The 27,622-nt window shown below is 36.0% G+C and overlaps 1 protein-coding gene across 6 annotated transcripts; it reads left to right on the plus strand.

Moving 5' to 3' along the window:
* Positions 1-285: 285 nt before the first annotated feature.
* MDM1 (Mdm1 nuclear protein) lies at positions 286-27,622 on the plus strand. 6 transcript variants are annotated; one of them, XM_054696241.1, is made up of 16 exons: positions 290-469; positions 1,396-1,510; positions 5,043-5,407; positions 6,434-6,568; positions 11,501-11,668; positions 12,418-12,521; positions 12,603-12,702; positions 16,189-16,218; positions 16,553-16,728; positions 18,015-18,320; positions 19,083-19,195; positions 19,287-19,396; positions 23,626-23,878; positions 25,880-25,939; positions 26,769-26,870; positions 27,190-27,622. In XM_054696241.1, exons 1-16 carry the CDS (start codon positions 452-454, stop codon positions 27,204-27,206), a joined length of 2,172 nt encoding a protein of 723 aa, XP_054552216.1. In that variant the 5' UTR covers positions 290-451; the 3' UTR covers positions 27,207-27,622. The 6 variants fall into 6 exon arrangements, with proteins under 6 accessions (XP_037369929.1, XP_054552216.1, XP_037369926.1 ...); XM_054696242.1 differs by lacking the exon at positions 290-469 and adding an exon at positions 586-718; XM_037514029.2 differs by having other exon boundaries at positions 26,769-27,622.

Raw genomic sequence — 27,622 nt, forward strand, 5'->3', positions numbered from 1 at the left:
CTCCAACCCCCCCTCCCGCCACTGTAAGCAGACCTATTGTTACGCTTGAAGCCGGCGCCCCAGCGGTCTTCGAACCCAGCTTAGGACGAAGCTCCCGCGGGGCTCCGCCCACCCCAGTTCCGGGAGCCTCATTGGTCGGCCTTCCGCCCGCCTCTTTATTCGTCATCGGGATGTGCACCGGGGAGGACGGCGTCCCCCTTTCGGGCACTGATTGGGCGAATCTTAATGACGTCACAGGCATCTCCGAGTCACGATTGGTTCTTAAGCTCCAAAATGGGAGGGGAAAGGCAGAGCGACAGGACTCAAGGAGGGAAGCGCGGATTGCGCCGGCGCGTAGTCGGGGACGCCAGGCCGAGGCTTTTGCTAGGGAACCGACTGTTGTCGCCCCGCCCCCTCGGGGCTTTTTGTCCCGTTAACTGTCGGAGTGGCGGGGGCTCCAGCGCCGGGCGACATGCCGGTGCGCTTCAAGGTGAGGCCGGGGGCTCCGGACCTGACTGTGGGGAGCCGTGGCGGGGCGGGTGCGGCGCGCTGGGGCCGCGTTGGCTTTCCGCGTCGCGCCTCTGCCTGCCACGTTCTTGGAGGATGTCGAGCTCCTCTTACGTAGCTGCCTCTCAGCTCACACTTTCGAATTGCCGTGTGGAAGAGCTAAGTGGTGTTGAGAAAGGTTTATTTTGAAGGACTCAAAGGAGTGGTGACAGAGGAGGGCACTTTTATAATGGTACTAAAGGGGCTTCAGTATGGGACACCTCCCATTCCTTTAAAACTTGAAAGTGTATGTCATTTCAAGACCTGAGAAATGAGATCATGATAAGCTCAAGACAGGGTATAAGAAATACACATTTTTCATTGACGTGCGTTGGCTTAGGGTTAGCTGTCAGGGTCAAGCACCGTTCAGCGTAAATGGACTACAGCATCCTACAAACCCTGCCTCCTTTAAGGGCTTGTATCCAAAAGGGCAGGGGAATTTGTCTGTCTTAAGTTGACTTTAAAAAATTTGGAAAAGTACTGGGCACCAGACGTAATTTTGTATACACCAGACGTAATCTTGATGAGAATTTAGGATAATTTTAGTGGTGGGGATTTAGATTGTCACCTGTTTCCAGACAGGAGCACAGGTCTGGGAATCAGGGAACCAGCAAAAGGGTAGCCACTCTGAGCCGGGCATTCCTGCTAGCTTCTGCCTGGAGTTGTTGTGAGGATTAGAGAATATAGCACGTATAAACTACTTAGCACAGGGCTGGGAAAATATTAGCCATTATTAAGGAGCTTGTCTGTGTTTATCAATCTTAATTCTTTCAACTCCTCTTAGCAGTTCACAAATTATTTTTTACTGATGTCTGCTTTGAAACAATGTTTATCAATTGCATTGTACTCAAATTGTACTTTGCATTGCAGGGTTTGAGTGAATACCAGAGAAACTTTCTGTGGAAAAAGTCCTATTTGTCAGAGTCCTGTAATTCCTCAGTGGGGCAAAGGTATCCTTGGGCTGGCCTTAGATCAGATCAATTGGGTAAGTTGAATCAACTAAGAGTCATTATAACTTCATAAAACCTTTGGGTTAAGTTTGCAAAGATAATTTTTTAAAAAACTGTGAAGCATTGTTCAATTGTCCCAGTTGACTCACTGATTTATTAAATAATATTTATTGAAGGTTTCCTATAGGCCAGGACCATTCCCAGCTTCTAGGGAGATAGTCTTGAGCTAGACAAATAACTCTTAATTGTGAGGAAAAATGGTAAACAAGAAACTGAGTAAAACTAAGGGATTTCACATTGTTATATAAAATTGTAGGTTTATGTGATAGGTAACTTGGGGGGAGGGGCGGGCTAGAGGAAATAAACTTTAGCTTGATAGTCAGGAAAGTCCTTTCTGAAGAGGTGATATTTGAACTGAGATGTCAAAGTTGAGAGTGGCCAAGCCTCTGGAGGAGTAACCCCGCTTCCCACACCATGGTCTTGAGGAATGGAAGCTTAGATAAACTAGTTAGTTTAAAGTTCACAGTTAGTGATACAGAACCATGATTTGAAATCAAGTCTGCCTTCTTCAAAGCCCATAAAACTACATTCTTGTCATACATGTTTTCTCCCTGTAGCCCAGGGAAGTCAGAGCCCTGGACCAAGGCTTTCCAGAGCATGGTAGCAGGGAAGAGTCAGACTGACTTTATTCTACCTGCTTGTTTCATTCTCCTTTACTAGAATATAAGAACTCAAATCGTGACTGTCTTCACCTCCTGTTCCTGCCCAATATCTGACATAAGGTCTTGGCACACTCTAGTGCTTATTGAAACTAATTTTTCAATGAATGAATAAAACCTGAGTTTGAATCCATGTTAGCTGTGTGCCCTTGGGCATATTGGGCCTGTTTCACCAAATGGGAATTAGAATGCCCATTGTGCTGGATTGTTGGAAGGGATTAAATGAGATGTTGCCAGTTAAGTCCAATGCATATATACTGATGAGTGCTTGGTGCTCCATATCTGGATATGTGTTGTGTAAGTCCCTCAAATGCTAAATGTTTGAAGTCAGGTAAAGAACAGATCTATGTGTGGGGTGCCAGGCCTGGAAAGCTAGTGAGGTGAGGAGAGTGTTTCAGCATTAGTTGTGGGGTGCAAAGAGAAGCATGGGCTAGAGTGCGTAGCTCTTTTCAGGTTCCTTTGAAGCATCAGGCTCCTTTGCTCAGAGGCTGATTCAAAGGCTGAGAGTCCTTCTGTCCTGGGCAAGGTGGTGCTTTTAATTCTCTCCAAATGACCACAAATTTGAGACTGCATTAGATTAAGAATCCAAACTGGGGAATTGCTTACCAGATAGTTGCCCTTATAGCATTTGGCTAGACTAGCTACACTTGAGGTTAGTGGTGATGAAATAAGATTGTGGGAGCAAAGCTACTTTGGGGTATGTTTCATTATGAATGAAGGAATGGTCTGGGAGAGGAATGCTAACAAGGAATTTGAGGTGCAAGTGAGATCTCCCAGATGTTGAGAAAGGAGGTGGGAGGCTAGCAAGGTGTAGTAGCATTGTTACCTAGGACTGGCAGGATGTTCTTTTAACACAGTGTATTCTTTTACCTGAGGATTTGCTGTTGCTTGGGGACAAGGGAAGACCACTTGAGAATTTCCCCTTTACTTTGCTTTTCTACCTGAAGCTTCGCTCTGTGCTAAAACAGAAGAGAATTCTAGGGACGATTCTAGTGATCGTCAAATGTTTCTGATTTCTTACCCCCTAAAAAGAATTTGGAAAGTCTTCATATCCCTTTATGTTTTTAAGTTGAGTATCCCTTTATATTTTTAAGTTGATACTTAATTTTTTTATTATAAACTTCATGAATAATTTCACAGGGTGATTTCTGGTATATTCAATATTGAGTGTATGTTATATACATACATATAGTTAAAACTTTGGAGTTGCCAATTAAGTTTATTCAGCTTATGGTAACTGTTTATCATATAATAATTGGTAAAATTATGACTCATTGGTAAAACTAATTAAGCAAATTATAATTTTTTGTGAAAAAAGTCTAATTTTGTTTTTCAATTCAGATAGATGTATTATTATTTATATATGCATATCATGTGACAAGTCTATTTCAGATGAAGTTTAATTCTAAGATAGGTATATGGGAAATTTGTGGAGCTGGGTGAAATAAAATGCTGTTCCTTAGTCATTTATAATCTCTGCCTTCTGTGCTTTGCTGTCAAATATTCTCCCTTAGGAGTTATGCTTTCTTGAATTGTTGCTTTGTTTGTCCTTCCCACCTGTGAGATCTTTTTTATTACTTGGGACTGGTTGAGTGTGTCTACCTTATGTGAAGTGGGAGAAAGGTGATTATGAAAGGGGAAAAATGAAGCTCCAGATGGCAGATGCAGCTCTTAGACAGATCAGCGTCAGGAGAGAGCACATATGGAAGCTGGATCTGGAGAAAGATCCCCTAAAGCTGCTTGTTTCTGTTTACACCCCCTCCCTCCTACCCATGACATGTCTTTATGTGCCTTCTAGTTTGAAGCACAAGGGTGGGAACCCTGGGTTCGTGGTTGAAACATCCATGATAGAGGCTAAAAAACTTGGGGTTTACCTCATGCCAAATTTTCTGCCCACCTTCCTTCTTGTTCCCTTTTATTCTTAATCTTTCTTCCCCACCCTGCACAGTTTTCTTTCTATTTAAGGGATGGCCTCAAACTAGAGCAGTATCTCAGTGACTGTCATTCCACAGAGCTCCTCTTACCTGGGTAGAAGGTTAGATTTTTGGACGTTGCTTGCCAGACAGAAATATAGAGAACTAGTATTGGAATTCTTGGTAAAAGGATTCATTCTCATTCATTCTCAGGAAATCAAGGCAAATGTAGAACTAAGGTCCAGCCTAATGACATCTCATCCCTTCTCATCTTAGCTTGCTCTACATAAGAGAAGCTTTGTGAAAAGTTCCAAATTTTGACAATACCAGGGCCCATTGTTCTGATAAGTAGCACAGGAAAGTAATTAGAAACGGAGACAACAGGTACTGACTGGCTTGCCAGGCCCATCACGTTGCCATTCCAGTGACTTTGTGTTAGGATAATTCAAACATTAAAAAAATAAATATTTATTTTTAAAACAAATCTTTATTTATTTTTAAGATTTATTTATTTATTTATTTATACAAGCACTGGGTATAGTCAGAAGCGTGGGAGGGTGAGAGAATTCACCAGAGCCAGAGTGGGGAACAGAACAGGCAGACTGATGAATTACACTGCTGAGGGGAGCAGTGGGCGCAACAGGAGAGGTCTGCTGTGCCATGTGGGACACTCGCTGGTGGCCAGGGGATCAAACTGGTGCTGCAGAGGCTGCGGGCAGCTTCGGGCAGCTTCGCAGCCCAGCTATTCAACCACTGCGCCACTAGGGGAGACCCCATTGTTCATGTTTAAATAATGTTTGCCCCCCCCCCCCCCCCCCCCCCCCCCCGCTCCCAACTGAATTTTAAATTGCATTTTTCTTCTCATAGGTATTATTCAAGTTGCCTTTGTAATTCAATTCTTTGGTAGCTGCTATGTTGTATATTATATTTTGTAGGAATCACAAGAGAGCCAAGTTTTATTTCAAAAAGAAGAGTTCCTTACCATGATCCACAGATTTCAAAATCTCTAAAGTGGAATGGACCTATCTCAGAGAACAATGTGGTTGTATCACAAGAGCCAGAAACGCCAGAATCACAAGAGGCAGAACAAAGAGATGATGTTAATCAAGAAAGAGTCCTTGCACTAGAGGCTTCCAGGGTTCCTAAGAGAACTAGACCTCACTCTGCAGATTCCAGAGCTGAAGGGGCTACAGCTGTTGTGGAGAATAATGAGGATGTAATAGCAAACCATACACCGGTTAATGAAAATGTGGAACTGGAACATTGTACCAAGCTTCTTCCAGAAAATGTAGATAATGGGGTAGGTATATATGTTCTTTTCAAAAGCATAGAATTCCTTGTAGATTTCATCACACTGTTGTATTTTGTGCTTAAAAATTTCCCATTGTTTTCTAGTCTAATGTCCCATATAATAATAAGAGGCTGTTGACTTTAGTTATTGTGAATTAGTTCTATTCTTAATAATTGCTGTTTTGTTGGTTATTCTGAGATATCCCTTCACTGCGTGGACACCCTTCCTCCCTTCCTCTGTATTTTATTCTTCGTATATCAGCACCTGAGACCTAAGGGAGGGATCAAGTTGAGACAGAGAAGGGGGCAGTAACCATTACATCTGGCAGAGGTAGCGAGCTGACTTTTGCCTAGGCCCTTTTCAATTTCTTATTGTGTACCAGGAAGAAAACAAACAGAATCTCAGTTGACAAAGTGGAAAAGGAAGGAGAGTTCTGGCTGGATCTCAAAGATCTGGCAGTTCTGCTCTCATATGTCACAGCTGGCCTGCAGAAGGATCTTAGGAGCACATAAGCAGAGGCTGCAGGAACCGTGCAGACACCTCACTTCCTCCTGCACTCCACTGCCTCTTCCCCACTGCATGTCCACTGCTGACTGGAACCACAGAGGCATTTATAAGTGAAGAAGAATCTGTGGCTTTTTGCAAAACCAGGGAGCACAGATGACTCAAGGAAGGTGATATGTAAGTCTGGTGGCAGGGGAAGGGGTATCCCAGAAGCAGTGTGTGGATCAGTCAAGGTGCTGTTGTTTTCAGTCATAGATTTAATTGTGAAAAATTGCTAGGAAGGGACTAAGAGATGCCATCATTTTGGGGAAAGCATAATAATTACTTGACAGTATTAAGAAAGACATTTTAAATAGTTTGATAATTTGTGAGAGACATCAATTAAAAATGTGCATGTAGTTAACAATATCTTACTGAACTTACACATTTTTTGAAGGTAGATTTTATGTTTTGTTTTGTTTTTTACCACAGTAAGAAAAAATTTGAATAGACATTTTTAATGACTGAGTGGGATTTTTTTGTTCCTAACAGTTGGATAGAATTCTTCGGAAGAAAGCTGGATTGACTGTTGTTCCTTCACATAATGTCTTAAGAAATTCTGAATATCAAAGAGAATTTGTTTGGAAGACTCCTAAAGAAACTGCTCCAGTTTTTGCAGCCAGTCAGGTAGTTTAATGGATGTGTAATATATTTTTAAGTATCACATCTAATCTGGATTGCATATTTACATAGAATTAAGTTTTGACAGCAGAATTATATGCGTAGGACTGAAGGTAGGTTCTAAAAATGTGAAAATGAGAGTTTTGCTAAAATCATCCTTTTAAAGGACAGTGGTAATATCACTCTGTCTTAGGCTACTGATGATCATTGTTGTCAGATCCAGCACATGTAGCAAATATGGACAAGGTAGTAAAAACTTGGGAACTGGTAAGTTTTCTCATGACAATAGATATTTTTTATTTAAAAAAAAAGATTAATCTGGTTTTTATTCTAAATGTGTTTAAAATTAATGTATTGCATATTTTCCATTTTCTAAGAAAGGTATAACTGTTTGGAATATTTATTTTAGTAAACACCAAATATGTTAAAAGCAAAATATATCATTTTGTCCTGTCATATGAACACTAATAGGACTTGTTAGTTTAACTATATATTTATAACATACAAAAGCTATAATATAACTAAATGTGATAGTAGATATTATGTATCCTTGCACAATTTTAGTACTGAGCTGTTGTTTTATGTCCTCTAGACAGTTCTTAGCCTCTTTTTTTAAAAAAGATTTATTTATTTATGCATACAAGAACTGGGGTATAGGCCAGAGGTGTGGGGGGTGAGTGGATTCACCAGAGACAGAGTGGGGAACAGAACAGGCAGATGTACCAAAAAACACACTGCTGAGGGGAGCAACAGGCAAGTTAGGAGAGGTCTGCTGTGCCATGTGGGTTGCTCCCTGGCCAGAGATCGAACTGGTGCTGCAGTGGCTGCGGACAGCTCCACAGGCTGCGTCTTAACCCCTTGCACCATCAGGAAGGCCCAGTTCTTAGCCTCTTTACCTCTCATTTATGTTCTTAACCATACTCCTAGACCTACGAAGGACATACTTCCCTTTGGATTATCCACAAAGATCCATGACAACTTAGTGTTTACTTTCTCCTGAACTGTGTGTTTTTCTTTATAAACACAAATGCACACATGCACACACATGCACACACACCCCTTTACACACCCTTATGTTAGTTTTCTCCTGTATCTCAATAGTTACGTGTGTACTTTATGTACCTCTAAGAACTTGAGAGGATAGCCAATTTAGTAAGAAAATAACATCAGTCGTCTTACACTAAGAGAACACCACCAGTGATCCTATCGGTTGTGGTAACTTTGGGCTTGTTCAGGTTTTAAAAAAATCTGAAATTTATATAACATTTTAGAAGACACAAAATAACAAAATGATGTATACCCTTTATTGATCTACTAGATAGGATAAGTACTTCTTTTGCTGGCTCACTTTGGTAGTAAGTACATCCAAAAATGTATGATCTAAAAATTATGATTGTTCACAACCCAAATGGCCAAAAATAGATGACTGGATCAAGAAGATGTGGTATATATACACAGTAGAATATTGTTCAGCAATCAAACAAGATACACTAATGCCATTTGCAGCAACATAGATGGAGCTTGAAGGGATTGTGCTTAGTGAAATAAGTCAGAAATTAAAAAAAAACACAGATGGTTTCACTTATAGGAGGAATATAGGGGATCAAGGAAAAAAAATAACAACAAAAAAACCCACATCAAAACAAAAATAGAGAACTATAAATCAGACATGTTCTTCACTGGAAGGAAAAGGATCAAAACGAGGGCAGGAAGAGTACAAGGGACTATGGTGATAGTGGCACAGGTGAATTGGTGGTGGAATTTCATTGGGACAATACCTGAGAAAAGAAAGTAAACATTGTAAGAAAATAAATAAATAAAATTTAAAAATATAAATAAATTATGATTCTTCAGTTCTGGTAGAGTATTTCACCTTTAAGCTAAAGCTGATTCAAATCAAAAGCAATTGACAACTTACATTTTTTAGTTAAAAATATTATATAGAAATGTATTTTTTATGGGATCAAAAGTATAACAAAATAAATCACTAGCAATACCTTCATTAGTGGTTTTATTGCTTTCATTAGTGAGGGTTTCAAAGAAATTTTTTTTGGCAGCAAATGCTCTTTATTCAAAGCATAGCAATTTCAGAGTCTGGATCAAAAAGCTTTGTGACAAAAATTTTCAGTGCCTATTGATTGAGAACCTCTAAGGGAGCTCTTAGTTCTATTTTATCAGACACCTGTTTTCTGAAAGGATGTATCATATTCATATGTAAAGGAGTCAGAATAATTTTTGGCAGAAAAGTCCTTGAGATTATACTGTACTTAAAAAGATACATTGTTTGGATTTGATCTGTATGAGGGTATACTATTGAGTTTTATAGAGTAGTATTATATCTTATTTGAGTTCCAGATCTTTTCTGTTTGCTTTCCTTGTAGTTAGCAGTAATATATATCATAAAATGGAAATCATGTTATAATATATTAAGGGTAAAAAGGAAACCTTAAAAAATAGAAACATAATTATTATCTGATTTTTCTCTTGCCTTAAGCTAAAAATAAGCAAGCAAACACGAAACGGGATAAATGAACATATCAGGTATTCAAAATGTTAAGAATTTCCTATTGTTGCAGTCAGAAAAATTAATTTGTCAAGGCAGGAAAGAACCTGCAGATTTAACAATAATTGCCTTGTAAAACTAATGTCTGTATTCATATTATGACAGTGTCTACTTTATTATCTCATTACCAGGCCAATGGGAGGGAGTGGTGGGGAACTTGGGGATAAAGATATAGTTCATTATTTTTTTTTTTTTGCTCAAGCATTATATTGACTACAGTAGCTATTGTTCAAAGCATACTAATGAGTATAAAAAGTTGACCTTTGGGCTTTATCCCCACCTTTTTTGAGATATAATTGGCAAATAGAAATTTATAATGTGCATTGTGATAGTTGATTCATATACATATGTACCTATATATACACACATACTTCAGTCAAGTTAATATGTTATCTGTCAGCTCACATAGTCACCTTTTATAGGTGTGGTTAGAACCCTTAAAATCTATCCTCTTAGCAAATTTAAAATGTATGGTGTAGTATTATTAATTATAGTCACTTTGTATCTCCAGAACTTAGCTTGCATAACTGAAACTTTGTACTCTTTGACCAACAGCTCTACCATTTTCCTTCCTTCTTGCAACCACCATTCTATCGTCTACTTCTATGAGTTTGCCTTTTTCAGATTTCACATATAAATGAGATCATGCAATATTTCTTTCTGTTCCCAGCTTATTCCATGTAGCATCTCTTTTCCAGGTTAATCAATGTTGTTGCAAATGACAGGTGTCAGGATTTCTTTTTTTTAAGGCTGAATAGTAATTCATTGTATATTATACATAATATATGGATACACAATGGAATATTATAATGCTAAATATATATAACATATACATGTTCATATGCCATGTTTTCTTATTCATATGTTGATGGACACTTAGACTGATTCTGTATCTTGGCAATTGTGATTTTGCAATGAACATGAGAATACAGATATCTTTCTGAGATACTGATTTTATTTCCTTTGGGAATATACCCAGAAGTGGGGTAACTGGAGCATATGGTAGTTCTATTTTAATTTTTAAGAAACCTCCACACTGTTTCCATAATGGAAATATACATTCCCAGCAATAATATACAAGGGTTTCCTTTTTCCACAATCTTGGTAACACTTCTTAATCTTTTGCCTTTTGATAATAGCCATTCTAATAAGTATGAGGTGATAGTTCATTAGGTTTTAATTCACATTTCTCTAATGATTAATGATCTTGAGCACCTATTTATGTACATGTTGGTGATTTGTATGTCTCCTTTGGAAAAATGTGTATTCAGTTCCTCTGCCCATTTTTAAATTAGATTTCTTTTTCTGTTGACTCATATGAGTTCTTTATTATTTTGGATGTTAATGCTTTACCATTTTCACCCATTTGGTAGGTTGCCCTTTCATTTCATTGTCTTTTCATTTGTTCATTTTTATTTTCTGTATAGAAAACTGTGTACTGAAATTTGATGTAGTTCCACTTGTTTATTTTTGCTTTGGTTGCCTTTCATTTTGGTGTCAGATCCAAAGGATCATCACAAAGACCACTGTCAAAGAGCTCATGCCCTCGGTTTTCTACTAAGAGTTTTAGTTTTAGGTCTTATGTTAAAGTCTCTAATCCATTTTTGATTTGATTTTTATATGGTGTAAGTTAGTGGTTTAGTTTCATTCTTTTTCACGTGGCCGTCTGATTTCCCCACCATCATTTATTGCAAAGATGACCTTTTCCCCATTGTATAATTTTGACTCCTTTGTCATAAATTAATTAATCATATATGTGTGGATTTATTTTGGGGCTCTCTGTTCCATTGATTTCTATGTCTTTTTTGGGGGGGATTTTTTTTAAAGATTATTTTTTATTTATACAATAGCTGGGGTATAGGCCAGAGGTGCAGGAGGGTGAGAGGATTCACCAGAGACAGAGTGGGGAACAGAACAGGCAGATTGACTGAAATACACTGCTGAGGGGAGTAGTGGGTGTGACAGGAGAGGTCTAACGCGCCATGTCTATGTCTGTTTTTATCCCCCTTTGCCTATTTTTTAATTGAGTTGTGTTCTTGCTACAAACTTGAGTTCCACGTGTATTTTGAACGTTAACCCCTTATCAGATGTAAGAGTTGCAGATATTTTCTCTCATCCCATAGCTTATTTTTTCATGCTGTTGATGTTTTCTTTGCTGTACAGAAGCTTTTCAGTTTGATGCATTTCCATTTGTCTGTTTTTGCTTTTGTTACCCTTTGAATGTTAGAGATATGAAATGAAATTACAATCATCTGTAACTTTTGCTTTTTAATGTCCTATAGTTCAACTTGATATAGGAATTCTTTTTTTTTGGAAATTAAAATAATTTCTGTATCTTTAACAAATGAAAATACTAAAGTAATTTTTGTTTTAAGGTTTTCCACAATAAAAGCAAATTCGTTCCACAATTCAAAGGTAATTCAATCATCCATGAAAGTGAATACCAAAGAAATTTCAAGGGTTTATTTCCAGTGAGAGAACCAAAATTACGAAATGATTTGAAAGAGAATGGAAACTTTGAAACAGTATCTCCTGAAAAAAAGGTATTTGTCAACTCTTTAAACAAAACCTTCATGATTTTAGATTTTTAAACATTTTCTTTCACTTACCACCACCACCTGAGATTTATTTTTAGTTTATTAATTCATTTGTACATTTAATGTCAAATATTCATTGGGTACTTACTTAGTAGGAGCTGAGCCCATGGCAGGTACTGAGAATACAATGATAACCCCAGCTTTAAGCAGCCCTTGGGGTAGCTGGGTGACAGACATGTATATAACTAAATGCGATATCATGTGATGAATGCTTACCACTACAGCAGGTAAGTCTGCTTTATATATATATAGATATATATAGATATATATATCTATGTATATGTATATATATAACCTGTTATGTTCTTGGGAAGAAAAAGAGTTGTTGGGTTACTTAGTATAACAGTGTAACTCATCTGAATCTTGTTTACTGTAGCACAACTTAGAATATCAAAGGCAAAATGTAAGACCACTGTTCAAGAGGTAGTAACAACAGATTACTTATTTACATGTTTATTAATTTTTTTCCTAGCCAGAGATCTAAGATTTTTATGTTAGAAAATTAAGCTATATATTGAGCTTTATCTTAAAAAAGTGAACAGATATATCAGTTTCAAATATTGCTTGTGATTTCTGTTATGTTTAATAGTTAAAACAGAATTATAATACTGTACCCAGCTATACTTTATAACATCTATGTTTCCACTTTAATTATAACATTTTAAGCATAAAATTTTAAATTATTTTCATTTTAGTGTAATAAAACAGATGATTCTTTAAAATTAGAAGCAGAGATGGAATTAAAAGACTCAAACCAGCCTAAAAAAAAACTTACTCCTTGGAGACATCAAAGACTTGGGTATGTATTTTATGAGAAAAATATCATGGCATTTAGATGATCAACATGGTGAAATATTTACTCTCATTTCATTTCTGTTAGGAAGGTGAATTCTGAATATAGAGCAAAATTCCTGAGTCCAGCCCAGTATTTATATAAAGCTGGGGCTTGGACACATGTGAAGGAAAACATACCAAATCAGGTGAGTATATATAAGCTCAGTGAGTTGACATTTTCTTTGCACCTGTGTGGTAGTTTAATTTCGCAATGAGTTTCATTTAGCAATAGGGACTGTAATTTAAAGATGTATGATACACTCACGTACTAAAAATAAATTTAAATTTATATGTATTAGGACATAATTTATCAGTGTGTTTACTTTTTTAAGAATAACTAATGCCTTCGAGGTTAGTATTTAATATTATTAAGGTCTTAAAAGTTAAAAATGTTTTTTTACAACAGATACTTAATTGTGTTAATTAAATAGAATTGAACCATTTTAGATTTGATAGTTTTATAACGTTCAGACCATGGCGCTCCACTCAAGATTAATTTTTAAGATTAGTTTGTCTGACAGTGGCAGCCATATCAGCAGGTACTGTTACAGTCTATAAGGACAAGGAAGGTGTGGCCTGTGCAGATAGGGATATAGGCTATAGTGCTGGAATACCCTGACTTATGGAAGAAATTCTGAGAATCTTTAAGATAGGTTTGAGGGAAAGAGTAATCCTAGAGTTGGGAAGAGTACTAGTTTAGTACTAGCTTTTATAGTCACAGGGTAAACATTGGAGCTTTTTTGTTTATTGCTTAATTAACATCTTTTAAACCTCATCTTGATGGTTTTTTGACTTTTCTATATGAATAAACTAAATTAAAGGACTTTGTTACAAAATAAATTTGCACATTTCAGGTACATTGTGGAATTCAGCAGATAGTATAAGGGATCACTAGATATAAAATAACTCCTCATTTTAGGGGAATGATTATTTGGGAAAAAGAAAATTTCTCCCCATTTCTGAGCGAATTTTTTATATGTAAATTTTAAACAATTTAGTTGAAAATTGATTTGGGAAAGGAAATTCAGAAATGAAAACATTTCTACATACAGTGTTTGTGTTATATAATCTGATGGCTTTACTGTTGAGGGGTATATGTGTTGTTTTTTACTTGAGTTTGGAATGGTTTATTTGTTTCTTTTTTTAGTGGCTCTGATTGACTGTAGGGATTGTTCACACCATTGGTTTTTTTTTTTTCATTCTAGGGGAATACCTTGGGAAATAGTAACCTAAATGTCATCTTAATTTAGAATTATAGAAGTTTAAAGTCATGTGTTTCTTAAACGTTATAATATCAACACTAAGATTATTAATAAAGATGCCAATAAAGTAAAACATTGAGTTTTTATTTGTCAGTAACAAATAGAGCTAAATAAACTGAAGTTTCACAGTTTCTACAGTTATCTTCTTTCCTTCCTCTTTAAAAATTTGACATCAAAAACTGGATCACTGTGTATAGGGAGGGGGTATCTGTCCATCTCATCAAGCAATAAGGTCCTTCCACATGCGCAGCCTCCTGCACAGCTCCTTTCTACTCCACCCTGTGCTCTGTGCCAGCTGATAGATCCCCCTTTGAACTGTCACTTCAGTTTGTCTTGTTCGTTTATTATGGCATGGACCATACCAATACTATGATAATAATTTATCATAAAGGAGGAGGTCTCTCTCCTCTACCAGATTGTTAGTACATTGAGTGCAGGGACTTTCTTGCTTATCTTTGGCTACCAGCTGTCTAGCGGAGGCCTAGCACTTAGTCCACCCTTGGGACAGTTTGTGAGTCAGTATTTAAATGTTACATTCTCCCTCACTTGGAGGAGTTCACAAGTTGATGGGAGAGAACAAGTAATTCTATTAGAATGAACTGTCAGTGCTAATGGAGATAAGCACAAAGGGCTTTGACACAGAGGAAGAAATGATGCTTTTGGGCTTGCAGATTTGATCATGTAGTGATGGAATGGCCATGAAACATTTGAAATTTGGGGGGACTTATTAGAAATACAATTTGGATCATATTAAAGCATCATATTAAGTTTTGTGCATACAGAATACCTTGTTTGGTAGTTCAACAAATTCAGCCTGTGTTTCAGTTCTGCTAAGTGCAAAATCACTGCTAGTAATTTTCATTAATGTACAGATGTTGATAGAAATGATAAAAGAACATGGCTCAATTTTTTTAGCAGTGAAAAAATCAATATTTTGGATTATTCTAGAGAGTGTATCAGGTTTGATCCATAAAGCTGTAGGACTTTGCTGGGATTGTATGATTTCCTATGCTACCATGGCAGGTGCTGTCCTTAGCTTTGGCGAATTCTGTAGAGATATAGCACTTTCATCCCTTTGCATTCAGTAGTGTCTCAGTGAGGCACTGACTGTTTCTTCAGTTGCTTTTGCAATGCTGAGTTTCATTGCTTGCTTTTCTGTCATTAAGTATAAGAAAAGCAATTTATCAGATTGTATATCGATCCATCTAGTGCTAATATTCTATCTTTATGATAGAGAAAATTATAGAGTTTTCAAAAATAAAGATTTTTTTTTCATGCCACAAATTATGATTCTCAATTAGGGGGCTATGTATTTTTCCATTTTAAGGTTTTTTGAAACAATTTTAAGGGACCACTTAGTTTGTATTGTAGAATTGTGTTTAGAGAAGCCAGCAGGTGGCAGTATGCTGTGTCAAATTAAAGGATTTCAAATGAGTAATAAAAGGCTCCTGGGCATATGAAAACATGTTTGCATATTAGGGAATTCAGATCACCTTAAAATTCATCGGAACATTTTTTTTTTGTATGTACTGTCACTTTGTTAAATACATCACAATGATGATTTTGTGGGATTAACAACAATCCTATGTTTAATATTTTTTTTTAAGTTGAGATTTTATTTTTTTTATTTTTAATATTTTATTTTATATATTTTTTACATCATTTTTCATTTTTTGCACAATGTATGCATTTTCATCTTGGTTATATTCCCCATACAATTCCCACCCCCCGTATTTGACCCTAATCCCTCCTCCCCTCCAATCCCACCGTAGTGTGTCTCTGGTTTATAGTTGCTTGTTGATTTTGATTTTTACTTTATTATAATTAGCCTTTTCCCTGGTCCCTTATTTAGGTTTTCTAAATTCCTGCTATGAGTGAAAACATCCGGTATTTTTCTTTTTCTTTGCCAGAACACTTTTCATTCATTCTTTCAACAAATACTTATTGAACACTGGTAGGGAAAACAACAATGAGATTTTAGCTGATTCCAAAGAGATGTTGAGGAATTTGGAGTGGGACGCTACATGACTTGGTTGTGGAGACTATAGTAGTAGCTGTTGTATATAAAACTTGGAAGTAAAGATGGGAGATAGGGTACTCTGGATGTCAGTACTCTTCCAGAAGTGGGAAATAAGGATTGGTTACATGTCATTAACAGCATCTATCATGCAAAAATGTGGCTGACTTTCAAGGTAATATTAAGATATCTTGGTTACTGAATTAAATGTGACTAAAAATACTAAAAAATATTGATTGACAAGTTTGGTAGATATTTAGAAGGAAGAATAATAAGATATTTCATTGATTGCCATTAATATTCAATTATGGCATTGACCTGTCATTAAGTGTGTTTCTGTATTCCTCCCCTAGGATTCTCTAAATGCTGTGTGGTATGCGGAGGTTTGTTGCTTTTGACTTTTTAAAACCTATAATAATGCATAGAGTACTTGTGTAATTTCAGTTGAAGTAAGAAGTAGGTGTCAGTATTTTTCCTAGCTGCTGCAAATTTCCCTCTGCCTGCTGGCCTGAAATAAAATAACTGTATTGTGCTTTGGCTTGACTGTTCTAAATGTCTGCTTAAAAATGCACATGGTTTGATGAACATTTGTGGCTGGTTTTGCCTTTTCCCTTGGTCTCTAGCAATATTTGTGCAACGTCTTTGATATGCTACTTGGGTATATTTGCAAAGGACTATTTACAGTAATACAGGATGTATCTCAACTCTCCTATATAGGTTAAAGAACTCCGAGAGAAAGCTGAGTTTTATAGGAAACGTGTTCTGGGAACACATTTTTCTCGAGACCATCTGAATCAGATTTTGTCTGATAAGAACCGCTGTTGGGATGTCTCCTCAACCACAAGCTCAGAAGGAACCATTAGTAGCAACATTAGAGCACTAGATCTTGCTGGGTGAGCTGTTCTCTGTGGATGGTGAAAAAATATGTTGTGGTTTATGTAGGTCACAGAATTACAAAGTAAAAATGACATGACCACTCAAAATTTGTCTTCTAGTTAAAAGAAGATATGCTAGCTATTTATTACATTTCATTATTTTTATTCTCTGAAAAACAAGACTACATACTTGACTTACACACTTGTGTATAAATAATTCATAATTTGAGTCTGGAAGACTATTTTATAACATTGTTAACAATTAAAAATAGAATAGGGAGGATATAGGAGATGTAAATGAAACTTTAAAAACGGAAGAAAAGGGCCTCCCTGGTGGCACAGGCGATTGAGCGCAGCGCTGTGAAGCTGTCCGCAGCCTCTGCCATGCTGATTTGATCCCGGCCAGCCTCAGAGCAACCCACAGGGTGAGCAGACCTCTCCTGTCTTGCCTGCTGCTCCCCTCAGCAGTGTATTTCGTTAGCCTGACTGTTCTGTTCCCTCCTCTGTCCCTGGTGAATCCTCTCACCCTCCCATGCATCTGGCCTGTACCCTGGTTCTTGTATAAATAAAAAAAAGAAAGAAAGAACAAAGCCAGTAACAGCAAAAAACAGGTTCAGTTTAGAGACTATAATCTATAAGTATGTTTCTGTTATTAAATAGGATATTTGTGGTTAATATGAAACTTAAGCCCCCATGCTTTGGGAGAATTCTCTGCTTTTTGGGTCTTAAAGTGAACATGATTTAAATATAAGAGAACTAGCACATTGATTTGTAGTAAATAGTTCTTAGTTGTTACAATATATTAATATAGTTATGCATACCAAACTGAAACATAAGTTCAAATTAGGTGACATCTTATTTTAAAAGTTCATTATAAAATCTATTCTTTAACAATGTCTTTTAAAAAGATAAATCTATATAAAGTATAAAATTTGAATTAGTTGATCAAATTACTTGATCCACAAATATTCTGAACAAGTTAGACCCTGAGGGGTTCTATTTTGGGCATACATGCCAGTTTTGGGAATATGTATAAGTTTTGTCAGCAATGGTATAGGTATGTATGTGTGAAGGTAGGAGTCAGAGGAGATTAATGTATTTGGGGATATTTTAATAGAAACTCCAGATTGGTAACTTTAATTTATTCTACCATAAAATGAATTCTTTGACTTCTTTTTTCAGTATCTAGGTGAGGCAATATCTATGGGAAACATAGTTGTGAATAGTGGAATGGAATGACAAGCTCATTGAACTAGATACCTCAAGCCAGTCAAGTTTAAAATAAAACTTATTTTGTTATGCAGAGATCCTACAACCCATAAGGCTTTGCAGAAAGGCTCTTCTACAAAGCTAGAAGAAAAAAGTCCTGTCTTGGAAGAACAGCCCCAAAAAAATACCATGGAGAAGTTGGGTGTGACAGATGCTCCCACCTTACCTGTTAGAAGGCGTCTGGCTTGGGATGCAGAAAATAGTGAAGTCAATGAAGATGTACAGAAACAGCCAAGAGAAGAGGAAGAAGAAGGGGAGAAAAGGGTTGAGCAGGTTTCTATGGGAGAACCAGAGAAGTTGGAAGTACCTGAGAAGTCGAAGGAAGACAAGATAAAAGAAGGGTGAGAGTTTTGAGTTTTACAGTATATAGAAGTGTTGTACCCTGTCAATGTGTATTTTGTTTTTGTCACTAAGAATAGTGGTTTATGTTCTTGGTTTTATGAGTAATAAAGAACAGATTTTACTTTAATGTCATAAATTAGGTTTTCTGTGTTTCTAACTTGATTACTTAGATATTGAGTCACAACTAATTGGTAAGTATACACTTGGGGAGGAGGTGGTTAGAGTTTTTTTCATTTATGTCCTGTTAATTATAATTATGCTTGGGTAGATTTGTAAATGTGTCTGGAAGAATGACTTTCTTGATGACTTAAGGAAAATAGCTGATGGTCTCTAATATCAGATGTTTATACCAAAAAAAAAAAAAGATAATGCTTCATAATATTAAAATAAGTGATTTCAGCAAATAGCCTATTCCTGTGGATTTATAATGCAAATTGCTTTGGGGAATGGTTTTCTATCATTGACAATTGAAATTGCTATAGAGACTGCTTTTTGTCTGTAGTCCAAATCCCTTAGCACTCATTCATGAGTTTTGTAACTAAGATGGAACTTAGGCCATCTTTTGCTGCTGGTTTGTAGTGATATTCCCTTTTTCTAATATTCAGTCATTCAGCTGCATTGTTTGTTATTGTTATTTTTTTCAAAAACAAAATGATCTTATCCTACAAATTTTATACTTTATTATTACATAGTGATGGCAAAGTGTTTCTTATCATATTTTCTGGAGGAAATGCTTCTGAACAGTTTGTTTTAATTTGTAGGTCAGAGTCTTCTTCCGTATCCTCAGGAAAAGGAGGTAGGCTTCCTACTCCTAAGCTGAGAGAACTTGGTGGAATCCAAAGGACTCATCATGATCTTACCACTCCAGCTGTTGGTAATAGGAAAACACTGTGCAGTTTTTATTTAACCTTTTTTTTCTACATGATAATTTAGTTTGAAACATGTCATTATCTGCCTTTTCCCAGGAGGTGCTGTTTTAGTGTCTCCATCTAAAGTGAAACCTCCAGTTCTAGAACAGAGGAAAACAGTGGCCTCTCAGGACTGCTTAGAAACGCCAAAGAATGATTTTAGAAAGGTAAATATTTATATTTTGGGGAAAAGCATCATTTTCAGGAAGTGATTATTTTAACTGCGTGCAATAAATGAATTGTAGGTTCATATTTTAGAAATGACATCGTGGAGACGATGGTTATTAACCTACTTTTAGTAAGGCAAATGCATTGCGTTTTTTCTGGGAGTGGCTTTGTATTTCTGCTGATATAATTTCAAATCTTGTTAGTAGTGACTCAACAGAAAGAAAGAGAAGAAAAACAATACTGTTTATTGAGTGTATACTGTGTGACAGTCATGTTTTAGCTGTCTTCCAGGCACTGCTAATTGGAAAAGAGAGAAAATAAATAGGATAACTAGGTAAAATATATAATATTTTAGATAGTGATAAGTAATATAGAGAAAAATAAAGCAGGGGGAGTGAATAGGAAATAGGGAAGTGAAATAGGAATCCTCTCTGAGCTGCTTGTCTTTGGGCAGAATTGGAGAAGGTGAGTGATCAACACATGTGTGTACCTGGGACACATTCTAGGCAAAAGGACAGCGGGTGCAGAGTTCTCAAGGTGTGAAAGTACCTTTTTAATTCCTTGAGGAACAACCAGGAAGTCAGTGTGACTGGAGCAGAGAGCACAAAAGGAAGAGTAGTGTGGGCCAGGAACTCAGAATTAGGAACTAAATTGTGTGAAGCCTTATAGGTCATAACAAAGACTGACTTTTATTCTGAATGAATGAGGGACAGAGAAGTGAAGTGATTTGACTTCAGTTTTTCTAAGCTCCTTCTGGCTACTGTGTTGAGAATAGACAGTAGGGGTGAAACTAGGTCAGAGTCAATTTCAATATCCAAGCAAGAGGTGATCATAGTGTTGGTAGTTTGGATTGTAGTGATGATAGTGGAGGTCATGCGATGTAGTCTGATTCTGGATATACTGCAAGATTTATTGATGGATAAGATATTGGGCAGGAAGAAAAATAAGATCCAATGATGACTCAAGATTTTTGCCTTAAGCTAAAAGGATAGAATTGCATTTAACTGATATCGGAAAGACAGTACGAGGAAAAGATTTGTCAGGAATGATCTTGAGTTCTGTTTTTCACATATTAATTTGAGAAGCTTATTAGACATACAAGTAAACATGTTGAGTAGGGAGCTGACTAAGGGTTTGTAGTGTAGCAGAGAGCTTGGGCTATCAATAATCATTTGAGACTCTTTATCAAATAGCTGGCAGAGGTATGTAAGGTCCTGAGATTAGGGGAAATTGAGGGATTAGGTGTAGAGAAGAATACATGTAGATAGGTTTGAGTCCCAGGTTTTTTATAGTGACAAGTTGAGGACTAACCAACAAAGAGACTGAAGAGGAACAGCCAGTGTGGTGTCCTGGAGGTAGTGAATGACTGCCACTGATGGGTCAATAAGGTATGAGAATTACTGGATTTAGCAACATGAATGTTTTTATTGACCTTGACAGAAGGCAATTTTGGAAGTTCACAGGGACAACTGCCTAAATACCAGTCAGTTCAAAAGAGTGGAGAAGAGCAGAATTGGAGACCGCTATCATGGACAATTCTTTCAATAGAATTTTCTTGAAGGGGGCTAGAGTGATGGAGTGATAGCTGGAAAAAATGATATTAAGATGGAGGAGATGACAGTACATTTGATGATGAGAACAGCTTTAAGAGCGAAAAAAGATCCTGCATAAATGGAAGGAAAATTGCTGGAAAGATGTCCTTGAGTAGGAGAAAGGGTAAAGGATTTTTATGGAAGAGCTGTGGGCTTTAGGCACTCTAACAGTTTTTATGTGATTATAAGAAGGCAAGCAGAATACATGGGCGCTGCTGCTGAACTATAGGAAGATGTGGCAGGAGCTGTTGCAAAGTCTCTTCTGATTCCTTCTTGGTACATGTAAAGAAAGAAAGAATGAGCCTGGTAAAGAAAATGTTGGGGTTTGAGGAAAGAGAAGGCATGAAATAGTTATTTCAGAGAGTGGAAAAGCAAGTGGGCCTAGAAAATAAGAAATATTGTAGTTTAACAGTAAGAGGTCATTTTCAATCAGCGGTCGTAAACTTGATGTGAGATTAGTCAGGATGGGTTGTATGTTTTTCTTCAAGCACAAATGGCATCAGAGGTGAAGCATAGGTTGAGAGCTGGAGTTAAATAGGGTTCATATTCTGTCAAGGGAACAAGCCAAAATGAGAAAGGAGGCTAGGGAACTAAGGTATGCAGGGAAGAGATTATGCCTGACTGATCATGGAAGTAGAGTTAGTTAGAGAGAGAAAATAGGATTTGAGAAGTTAAAGTAAAGGGCAAGGGTGACAGGATCAGTGGATGGGAGGTCCTGACAGATTGAAGGACTTCTTGTTGTTGCAGTTGGTGTACCTGTGGGGATAAGTTTTAAAGTTTAGTAGGTGGTGGTCAAAAATTGAAATTATGGAGAGGTTGCCGTTACCAGTAATGACAAGGTTTAACATGTAATCATGGGAGTGACTGAAGTAGGATAGAGAGCATTCAGTGGAGAGGTTTAGTTGTTTTAGGGATTTTGCTGATTGCTGTTCATGAGTTCCAGAGAGCACAGTGGAGAATTTTTAGGTGTTGAAGAGGGGTGAGAGACAGATTAAAGCCCAGTGTGTGTGCCCCCTCCCTTCCACCTCAGTATTTGGAACAGAGCCTACCTCATAGCAGGTACTCATTAAATGTGTGTTGGTACTGGTTTGGATAATGGGGAATGGGAGACCATGAGTGACTTCCAGGTTTCTGGCTTGTCCAGCAGGATTGATGGGGAGGGTGTGCCATGCACTGAGTAAGGGAAATCTGGACAAGTTATTCTCTTAGAGGAGTCTATCTGGAAGTCCATTTTCATTTATTTTTTAATGTTTTCTTACGTGCTAAGCACTATTTTAGGATTTGGGAATTCATTGATAATCAGGGCAAAATCTGCAATCATGGAATTTACATTTCCATGGGAATGTCTGTAGACAAACAATTTTTTTACAAAGATAAGGTAGTTTAAGTGTTATGAGTTAAATAAAACTGCAAGAGACTGCCAAGGGTAGATGAGACTGTTTTAGTTTGGATCATCAGTATGGCATCTACAAGAAGGTGACATTTTAGCTGAGACCTCACTTACCTCTGCCCATGCAGAGATCTGGGGCAGAGGTGGTTTTCCAAGTAGGAAGAACAGCAAATGCAGGTGTACAACAGGGAGAATTTTAAAGAGCATGAAAAGGCCAGTGTGCCTGGAACCTGCAGAGGGAAGAGGAGAGAGTAGGGAATGAGGTTGGAAAGGAGGCCAGGAAAGGATTAGGGTCAAAATAACAGGGGTGCAATTGTATGGAGAATATAACCAAAATGAAAATGCATACATTGTGCAAAAATGAAAAATGATATAAGAATTATATAAAATATTAAAAAATAAAGCAATGGTTTGAATATTGATAAACTAAGTTAATAATGAAAAGCAACAATTATAAGGAATAATTAGAAAGTTTGAAGCTGTGTTTTGATTTATTGGTTTGCATTCTCCTAAAAAATAAAATTATATACGAACTTAAGGATACTATTTATAATATAAATTTTAATAGTGACTTGATAATGCAATCTAGAGTGATAATATAGTTTTTTTTCCCATCAGTTATTATTGAACTTATTTTTTGAAACTAGGTGCCAATTTTTTTGTTGTTTTTTGGTTTTTGTACCTTGAAAAAAATGCTGTAAAGAAATTCATCCTTCAGCTAGTTTTTGTTCATATTGTCTTTTTGTAAATATTCCCTAAGTATTACTGTGTGATTGAAGAACAGAAAATTTTAAATCTTGTTGTTTTGCCAACTCCCCTGAAGAGTGTGCTCCCAGCAATTGTGTGAGAGTGCCAATTTCACTACTTGCCAACTCTGTGTATTGTAGTTTTGATTTTTTTTCCATTAATTTTTAAGATTTGGTAAGGTAAAAGTTAGTGCCTCAGTGTTTGATTTTGAAATTATTTGCTATTAGCTCTTTGTAACTTATGTATATTTGAATTGCTTAAAAATATCTTTTTTATTTTTTAATTAGGCTTATTCTTTTATTACTTTTAAACACATTTATTTAACAATGGTAATAATTCATTGTCAACCATGTAAGTTGTATATTTTCCCTAAGTTTGTTATTTAAACAAACATATTAATGTTTTTATTTTTTGATTTTTTTTGTTTATTTTTGTTTTGTTTATTTACTTATAAATGTACACATGCATATGTATTTGTCTTTTTTTTTTTATCATTTAGAAAGATAGTCGTGTTATGTCTATCCTGACTTCTCCAACCGCTGGCATAAAAACAATTGATCCCCTGCCTTTGCGGGAAGATTCTGAAACCAATATCCCCAAATTTGGTGAGGCACCTCTTCCAGTTTCAAAAACCTTACAATATCCAACAAACACACCTCAGCAGTCTCCTTCTCCACCATATACTTCATTCCACTGGAATCCCACCCGTCGAATTCAGGGCTCCCTCAGAGATCCAGAATTTCAGCATAATGGTAATTATTTTGGTTTTAATTTTCTTGTCTTTTAAAATGAAAGCGTTATACTGATAGGTATAGTAAGTACACCTGTACTATATATTAATAGTGTTATTTAGTTTTTTTAGTTAATGTAATAAATTTCTTTAAATAGGAAAAAATCTCATATTTGAAACACTCAGTTGTGCGGTACCTGTATTCACTTATGTTTAGGGCGTGAGCTGTCTTGTCCAGCTCTTTCTGTACACATGTAGACTGGCCACTAGCTGCCAGTAGCACCTCTACCCTGGGTATGATAACCAAAAATGGTTTTAGAAATTGTCAAATGTTGCCTGGGTGTAGAATTCAAGGTCATAAATTATTTTCCTTTAGTACATTAGAAATGCCACTGCGCTTTCTAACTTCCTCTATTACGGTTGAGAATTTGATGCTCTTTTATTTTCAATCTTTCACATGTGGTTTACATTTTTCCTTTGCATCTTTTAGGGTCTTCTTTTTACACCCTATGTGCTGACATTTTAAAATGGGTCTCCATTCGTTTTGCACACCCTCCGTAGATACTTTACAATCTGGAAACTTAAGTTTTTTGCTTCGGGGAAATTTTTTTGACTTACTAATTATTTCTTCCCCTTTATTTTCTGTTTACTCTTTCTGGCACTCTAGTTATTCTGATATTGAACATGTTAAGCATTATCTTATTTTCTTTTCTTACCTCCTATTTTCCATCTGTTTTTAGAGAGGTTATTAATTTTTATCTTCAACCTCTTGAGTTTTTACAAAATACTTTGCTCTATTTGTAATTTCTAAGAATTTTTTTAAATCTCTTCATACTCTATTTATTTATTTATTTTTTAAATAAAATGAATTTTATTCTTTTTTTTTAAATTTTTTTTATTATATCACAGTTTTTTATTGGCCAAGAATCCAGATATGGTTTAGCTGGATTTTTTTTTTTCATACTCTTGTTTATTTCATGGATGGTCTGTTTATCTCTTTGAGGGGCTAAAAGATAATATGCAACAACTCTCTTCCTCCCCATCTTGAATATGGTACCCTTGCCCTCAGTTGAGCCTGGTATGCTTGAGTCAGAATGACTCTGATAAACCTTTAGAGATGAGACATTCATTTGTCTTTTGGGAGAGAGGTAGTTACCTAGCTGTGTAAATTTAAAGAAGGATCAGACAGACTTTTTTTTTTTTTTTAAATATTATTTATTTATTTATTTATTTATATTTATACAAGCACTGGGTACAGTCAGAAGCGCTGGAGGGTGAGAGAATTCACCAGAGCCAGAGCGGGGAGCAGAGCAGGCAGAAGGACTGAGTACACTGCTGAGGGGAGCAGCGGGCGGCAGGAGAGGTCTGCGCGCCATGCAGGACCCTCCTCCCATGGCCGGGGAGCAGCCGGGATCGAACCGGCGCTGCAGAGGCTGCGGGCAGCTTGGCAACCCAGCGCTCAACCGCTGCGCCACCGGGGAGGCCCAGACAGACTGTTTTGTAAAGGATTTTCAGCCAAATTTCTGGTTCAATATTACCTTCACTTCATCTTTCTATGGCACCACTCAGCACTTCTAACCTTGAGCCGTTAAGGGAACAAATTGCTTGTTTCTTTGTTTCCCTGTTTTCTAGTTTAGAATTGAACTGCATGAGTAAGATAACACACTCATTACCCTTAATTTGCTTTCTGCTTCCAAAATTATTTTTCTGTCTCCAATTTCCTTTGTCCTGTGCATTTATATTATTTTCGTTAAATGTGTATATTCCATCTACCATCTTTAAACTGAAACCTACAACATTTCTTTAAAGTTAGAATTGATTGATATTATCATTGAAAAGAATTCTAGGAGGGTATCCATTATTAACTTAAATATTTGTAAGCATATTATAAATTAATAGCCTTTTGATAAAATTTCTATTAAAGATATAAAGTTAATAAAATTTTTATCAGCTTACTTTCATTATAAATAACATATACTGTTGGGTGACTTTGAAGAATAATTTCTTCTGCCTTTGTTTTAAGTGGGAAAAGCAAGGATGAAAAACCTCCAGTTACCTCAGCATGAAGCCTTTAATGATGAAGGTATTTCATAGTCAAATAACATGATAAAAGTTTGAGGTTTTATTATATGGTAGTTTATGATAGTAGAAGACCTTATATTTTATTAGCATTTTATACTTTTCAGAGTACTCCCATAGATGTTATTTTAGTAAGTCTTTGAAACCTAGAGGTGGGGGATGAAATGATCCCCATTTTACAAAGTGAGTCAACTGGGAAACTAATGCATTGAAAAATTTCTTTTAGGGCAAACGGGTAAGAGAATGTGCCTTGTATCACACTCAAAATAAGGATTGTTTCTGTTTTTCTAGCCTGACTAGTTGGGGGCTCAGGAATCATGGCCTAGTATTATAGTCATCATCATTTTTTCCAAATTCAATTTTCAATTCTAAAAAAAAAAAAAATCACAGTAAGTGAGATTATTTTAGAATTGTGATATAAGTAACATGATTAAAATATGGCATTTTGTTTTAAAAAATTTTTAAAATTTTTAAAAGCTTTTTGCTCAGAACAGCTGTGCTTTTTAAAGCAGGACAAGACAGTATGATGATGAATTGTTTTAAAGTAATATTGAAATCATAGGCCTTGTGTTTAGGTAGTGACATGGGGTTTCAGGAAGGAAATGCAGAATGCTCACTTAACATTAAAATGTTTGATTTTTAAACATGGTAAACTTAGAAAATTACTATGAATTTTCTAGGGATGCTAATATATTTTAATATATTACTATTTTCTAACAGCATCAATGTTGACTTTACAAATCTTAATGGTTTTAATTTTCTGCTAATGTTATAAAACATAGCATTTTATAAAATATTTTTTTTTTGCACTGAATATAATTCTCTCATTGCAGATGAGGACAGATTATCTGAAATTTCTGCTCGCTCTGCAGCTTCTAGTCTTCGGGCTTTTCAAACTCTGGCACGAGCTCAGAAAAGGAAGGAGAGTTTCTGGGGTAAAACATAATTAAATATATATCTAGTTGAGTTGTATTTATCTAGGGAACCATCATTAGCATAGTTTTTCTTTGTTGCTTTCCTATGGTAAGATTTTTCATGTTTTTCCCCTAACATTTCCTACTAAAAAAAAATTGATTAAAAAAAAAAAAAAGAATTGATTGAGAAAAAAGAATTGGTTTTTCAATAGACAATTCAATTTACTTGGAAAATTTTAACAGTTTCATACGAATTTAACTTTTAAAGAATTGTTTTTATATCTGTCTATAAGCATAGATTATATAACAGTTCTTTACATGTTCTAACTTTTTGTATTAGGCATCAGGGATAGCTGATAAAGTTTTAAATGTCACATATTCAGAGAATATTCCAAAAAGTGAACAAAGTCAAGTAAAAATGGAGATCCAGGTATGAAGTATATATTCCCCTAAAAAGTATATGTATCTTTATAATTATCAATGTCATAAAATGAAATTTTTCTTTCTTTAACTTTTACTGTAGTCTTTTTATTTTAGTACCTTCTGTATGTGGTTGCAGTGTTAAGATAATTGTACTTTAGATTGAAAATACCAGCTGTATATATTTTTCTTATTTATATAACAAAATTTGTTGGGAGACTGTATATTTTGCTCTTTGTGTGTATTGTTTGTATAAAGACTTTGGCTTATATTTGAATAATGTCCAGATTTTGAAAAATTTGTATAATGGAGATTTGAAACTTTGTAGATATTTTGAAATAAAAATTGATCAA

Source organism: Talpa occidentalis, unplaced genomic scaffold, assembly GCF_014898055.3.
Source record: "Talpa occidentalis isolate TD23 unplaced genomic scaffold, MPIMG_talOcc4v2.1 talOcc4.16, whole genome shotgun sequence".
In the NCBI taxonomy this organism is placed as follows: Eukaryota; Metazoa; Chordata; class Mammalia; order Eulipotyphla; family Talpidae; genus Talpa; species Talpa occidentalis.

Coding starts and splice junctions, on each gene's coding strand:
- MDM1 (XM_054696241.1), top strand. Junction 19,196..19,286: donor TCTTACCACTCCAGCTGTTG/GTAATAGGAAAA, acceptor GCCTTTTCCCAG/GAGGTGCTGTTTTAGTGTCT. Junction 23,879..25,879: donor TCCAGAATTTCAGCATAATG/GTAATTATTTTG, acceptor CTTTGTTTTAAG/TGGGAAAAGCAAGGATGAAA.